Source organism: Nannospalax galili, unplaced genomic scaffold (assembly GCF_000622305.1).
Source record: "Nannospalax galili isolate Female #2095 unplaced genomic scaffold, S.galili_v1.0 scaffold646, whole genome shotgun sequence".
Taxonomy (NCBI): Eukaryota; Metazoa; Chordata; class Mammalia; order Rodentia; family Spalacidae; genus Nannospalax; species Nannospalax galili.
The window spans coordinates 3,082,694-3,088,693 of record NW_008355279.1 but is presented as its reverse complement, the minus strand read 5'-3'; the positions used below and the strand labels follow the sequence as shown (position 1 = coordinate 3,088,693).

Sequence of the window (6,000 nt, the reverse complement as noted above, 5' to 3'; positions counted from 1 at the left end):
AGAGGGAGGGAAGGTGTGTGTGTGTGTGTGTGTGTGTGTGTGTGTGTGTGAGAGAGAGAGAGAGAGAGAGAGAGAGAGAGAGAGAGAGAGAGATATGGGAAATCCTTCAAGATGTCAGTGTAGACAATGATTGATTTTTTTTGGACCCCCAAAATGCAAGCAAGAAAAACAAAGTTCACAGATGGCATTGTCAGTTACAGCTAAGAGGCTTCTGTGCAGCAAACGAAACAGTAACCAGAATGAAGAGAGAATCCGAAGAGTAGGAGAAAGCGGTTGTAAACTATTCCTGTGACAATGAATCAACATCAGCATTTACAAGGAACTCAACTCAAAAGTATAAAAATAAAACAACAAATTTGCAAATGACATAATGGTTTGGACTTGAAATGTCCCCCCACAAACTCATCTGTATGAACACTTGGTCCCTACCTGGGGGTTCTATTTTGGGAAGCTGTGGAACTGTTGGAAGGTGGGATTACTCGGAGGTGGGAAAGACTGGACCTTGAAGTCTAACTCAGTCCTGCTTCCTGTCCTGAGTCCTCTACTTGGTCTGTAGAGTCCACTGTAACCTTGAGCAGCTCCCACAAACACTATGCCTTCCCTGCCATGATGGGGCAGGGAAAAAATAAATAAATAAACCTTCCTCCCTTAAGTTGCTTCTTGTCAGGTATTTGGTCACAGTGATGAGAAAAGTAATACAGACATGAACACAGACACGTTCTCAAAAGATGTGATCAACAAATACATGAAAGTTGCCCAATTCCACTAGTTATCAGGGAGATGCAAATCAAAACCACAATGAAGTATCATCTCATCCCAGATGAGATAGTAAAATAGACAAAAGAATAATAAATTCTGGCAAGGAAACAGAGGAAGGGGAACTCATACTGTTAGGATGGCCATCAGGGAGGACAGTACAGAGCTTCCTTAAATGACCCAAACAGAACCACCATGATCCAGTCACCCCACTTCTGAGTATAAACACAAAGGAAGTGAAATCAGCGTATTCAAAGAGATGTATGTATTCATATTTTAAACTCACCACTTACAATACCCAAGATGTAGAATCAACCAAGGTATCTATCAGCAGATGAGTGGGTAAAGGGAACGTGGTAGACACAATGGAATATTGTTCAGATTTTAAAAAAGAATAAAGTCCTGTTATTTTGAGAGCAAAACTGGTAGACTTGGAAGACAGCATGTTCAGTTAAACAATCCATACACAGAAATATAAATATTAATATTCTCACTCATATGCAGAAGCTAAAGAAAATTTATCTTAAAAAAGAAGAAAGTAGCTGGTGTCAGCATCTTTCCTGGATGCAATGGGACCAGCTTCCTCAAGCTCCTGATGTCATAACTTCCCCATCATGATGGACTGGACCTTCAAAGTCTGAGGCAAAATAAATAATTTAAATCTGGAAAAAAAGAAGAAGAAGAAAGTAGAGGCTGGAGATTTGGTTCAGTGGTTAAAAGCACTGACTGCTCTTGCAGAGGACCAGGGTTCTATTCCCAGCACCCACATGGTGGCTAACAACCTTGTGTAACTCCAGTTTCAGGGGATCTGACCCTTCTTCTGACCTTTGTGCATTGCATGACATGGGTACACTTACATATACACAAGCAATACATTCATACACATAAAATTTAAAAGATTATATATATATGTGTGTGTGTGTGTGTGTGTGTGTGTGTGTGAAAAGAAGAAATCAGAATAGTCACTACTATAGGCAAGGGAGGGCTTGGGAGTACACAGAGGAAGATTGGATAATGGGTAGCAAAGTACAGTTAGGAGGAGAAGTTCTAGTGTTCTACAGCACAGAAGGGTGACTATAGTTTATATCTTACATTTTTTTTTTGGTCTTCTTGAGACAGGGTCTCCCTGTAGTCCCAGCTGGTCTGGAACTTGCTATGTAGACCAGGCTAGCCTTGAATTCTCAAAGCTCCGCCTGCCTCTGCCTCCCAAATGCTGGAATTAAAGGCATGTGCCACCACGCCCTGCAATATAACTTACATACTTGATAAAGAACTGAAGCACTACTCACCAAGAAATGAGAAAGAGATGAGAATGGTAATTATCCTGACTTGATCATTACACATGTATACAAAAACTGAATTATCACTGTACTCCATCAAAGCAGACAGTGAAGTCTATTCATGTAGCTCAGTGGTGGAGCGCTTGCCTCACATGTGCAAGGCTCTGGATAGGATCCTCAGTACTGAGTCCCCAACAAAAAGATGTGCAAGGATTATGCATAAATTAAAATGAAAAAATAAAATACAAAGATAAATAAATGAGCTTGAGCAGCAGTTGTCATTTACTAGAATAAATATATATGCCAACATGTCCTAGTCTACAAATGTCTTAGACTAGGTCATTGAGACATAACAGAAATGTATTGCTCATAGTTCTGGAGGTGAGGCAGTGCAAGATCAAGATGCCAGAAGATTTAGTATCTGGAGATGACCTAGCCTCATAACTGGCACTTTCTCACATAGCAGAAGAAGCCAACAAGCTCCCTTAAGCCTCTTTATAAGAGCACTAATCCCATTCAAAATCCCATTCTAATTGCTTCATAAAGGCCCTGCCTTTTAACACTGTTGCACTGTAGGTTAGGGTTCCATATATGATTTGGGGGACATTCAGTTAGTACTATATCTTTAAAATACTAATTAAAATTGTTAAGACCAATGCTGAGGTTTAATGAATTATGTAAACATGGGCCAGGCAGGTTTAAGATTAAATTTACATTTTATTTTACTTTGAAAAATATTTTCTCCAGCACTTGGGAGGCAGAGACAGGTGGCTCTCTACGAGTTCGAGGTCAGCCTGGTCTTACATGACAAGTTCCAGGCCAGCCAAGGCTATGTAGTGAGACCCTTTCTCTAAAAAAATTTTTTTCTTGGGCCTAGGCCGATGGCTCGTTGATAAAGTGCTTACATGGTAAGCCTGAGAACTTGAGTTCGACCCCCAGAACCCACATAAAAAAGGCAGGTGTGGTGGCATGTGCTTGCATTCCAGTGCTGGGAAGGCAGAGACGGGTGGACGTAGATCCCTGGAGTCACAGGCCAAAAGCAAAAATTGTGGCCATCACCTGAGGAAAGACATCAGAGGCTGTCCCCTGGCCTCCATATACACTGCATGCACAGGCACCCACACACACGAATATACACACACTTATGCACAAAAGTATTTTCTTACCTTCTTTTATTCTTTCCATGTATGTCTGTATGTATTTATTCATCCGCTGAATGTCCTTAATGATTTCATTCCAAACCCACCATTTACTGTGAAATCCTTCAACCACATGCCAGTTCTGGTGCTGTTTTTGATAAAATTTCCTAATCTCACTAATGTTTTTGCGGTACTTTGCATTCTTGACAGCTATAATCTGGGTACTATTGTGCAATGGATAAGGCAGACTAATGAAGAAAGAGAGAAATGGAAAAGGTTGTTGAAGATGTAAAAATTCCCCTCCACAGATGAGTCAAATTCATTCCCTTACTACAGTTTTCATCACTGTGCTGGATGGCTTTAGTGTCAACTTGACACACCTGGGTTGAGGGAGCCTCAACTGGGGAACTGCTTTCATTGGACTGGCCTGTGGCCATGTCCATGGGGCACCTTCTTGATTGTTGAGTGATATGGGAGGGCCCAACCCACTGTGGGTGGTAACATCCCTGGGCAGGTAGGCCCATGTCGCATAAGAAAGCAGGTTGAGCAGGGGCCAGGGGAGCAAGTTAGTAAGCAGTGATCCTCCATGGCCTGTACTCCAGCTCCTGCCTCCAAGTTCCTGCCCTGAGTTCCTACCTTGGGCTCCCTGATGAACTGTGACCTGGGAGATGTAAGCTGAATAAACCCTTTCCTCCCCAAGTTGGTATTGGCCAGAGTATTTTGTCACAGCAATGAAGAAACAAACTAGGACAATCACCAATAGTACCTTTGTTCAGTCTTTTTTTCTAGGATTAATCTTTTGAAAATCTCCTTGGAAGGTACATCCAACTCAAAGATGGCCATGGGAATAATTGACCTGGCTTCCAAGAGATTCATCTGGTGTGTAGTGACAGGGTATCCATCGATGACCACACTAACAAAGAAACATGAAAATTAAAATTACACATTTATTTTTCTCTTATGGTTCCTGTTTGTTTTCCAGAGCAAATTCTTCTCTTTAGGGAGTGGCCCTAGGCTTTCTCTTTAAAAATATTTTCTTGTTTGTATGAGTGTTTTGCTTGCATATATGCATACCACATGCATGCACTGCCTGTGGAGGCCAGAAGAGGGCACTGGATTACGTGGAACTGGACTTACAGACAGTTGTTAGCCACCACATGGTTACTGGGAACTGAATTCAGGTCCTCAGGTAGAACAGCTAGTGCTCTTAACCACTGAGCCATCTTTCCAGCCCCCAAGCTTTCCCTTATGTGATTAAGTTTATCTTTTCTGTGCTTTTTCTTCTTCATCTCTATACCTTAAACTTTAATCATCACCATGCCATAAGGTGGGCAGTATACACACAGACAAAGAAGGCAGAGGCAGGAGATCTACATTCATACACTCAGCATCACAGGACCAGGTTTGGGTGGAATTTGAGAGACACACCCAATGTAAGTTGAAGACTATGTTCCACTGGTGTTATTAGTGTAACCATGAACAGTAGAAAAAGTGTGGACAGACTTAGGTTCGAAACTGTGTGTAAACACTCCATGCCTCAGTTTTTAACAACATAGGAGAAATGTTTAACCTTTAGAGTTGTTTTAAAGATTGGCAAGCAGAGTTGTGCTCCTTCATTAAAGGAGGGGCAAGCAGGGTCCGTGGACCCTCGCAGGAGTATCCAGGTACTCTTCTCAGCCAACTGTATGTAATTTGGCCCTAATCACGCATGGTCTCCTGGTTTGGGGAGGGCTAAAGTATACAATCTGGGGAAGGCTAGGAAGAGAAGGCTTGATCCATGCTGAGTAAAGGCTTTCCACTGTGCATACCCCCAGGTCACTCACACACCTCATCAACTCCTTAGTCATCTCTGTGAGTAAGCTCAGTAAATTCATTGGTTCCCCAGGAAAATTTTAATCAAATGTTGGTTTGACACCAGAGCCTTAAAAGGGGATAAGCATTGCTTAGTATTCTGAGGAAAAGAATTCTAACAGTTGGAAATTTTATTTGTTAATGTTACTATGTCTCATAATTATTAAAAGAGAAAATGAGAATGTAAAAGATGTTAAAAGGATATGGGAATGGAAACATTTTCCAAAATAGAAAAAATGAGAAAGCCTAAGCAAGTGATGAAGGTCTAGGTTTGCTATGATATATAAAGGATGAGACAAAACTAATATACACAAAATCTTAAAACGTCTAAGGTCAGAGTTTAGTCAACTAGTTCAAGGAACAAAATATACATCTAGTCAAGGTTTATCTGAGAACATTTGGTTTTTGCCCAAGTTTTATCTACATAGCCCAAGAAGCCTCTCTCAAAATGTCTTGTAACTGTGGTGAGTCACCTGTCCTCTTGATCAAGGTGGTCATGGAGACCCTACCAGATGGACTTGAACCAGTGTCCAGTCTACAAAGAGGAGAGTCAATCAGAGGAAACATCTCATTCATGCTTCCAAGTAAAGCCAGCCATGGTCGAGCAGGACCTTTGACTGATCTTCACATAGGCGAAACTGGTAAAACAAAGAGCCAGGAGCTCCTCCCAAGCCCATGTGACCACTGAGGAACAGAGCCTCCAACAACCTGAAGAGTAAAAATAAATTAGTTTATTTGGGCCAACTGTATGGTCTTAACCACCCAAAAGGAAAGTATAACCAAAGATTAAAGTGATCAGTATATTTCAAGAGTTCAAGGGATTACACTTCCCAGACATTAGGCTTAGGGACTGGAGAGATGGCTCAGTGGTTAAGAACACTGGTTGTTCTTGCAGAAGACCTGGGTTTGAATCCCAGCACCCGCATGGCAGCTAACAACTGTCCATAACTCCAGTCCCAGGGGATTCGACAGCC

At 41.7% G+C, this 6,000-nt stretch overlaps 1 protein-coding gene across 1 annotated transcript in view; it reads right to left on the bottom strand.

The window, feature by feature from the left end:
* Ak9 (adenylate kinase 9) overlaps positions 1–6,000 on the bottom strand; it is a 156,171-nt gene that overhangs the window by 11,204 nt on the left and 138,967 nt on the right. The window contains exons 34-35 of the mRNA XM_008852452.3: positions 3,942–4,088; positions 3,203–3,423 (exon numbers count right to left, since the gene is read on the bottom strand). Coding sequence (XP_008850674.1) covers positions 3,203–3,423; positions 3,942–4,088 — 368 coding nt within the window. The remainder of the gene's footprint in view (positions 1–3,202; positions 3,424–3,941; positions 4,089–6,000) is intronic.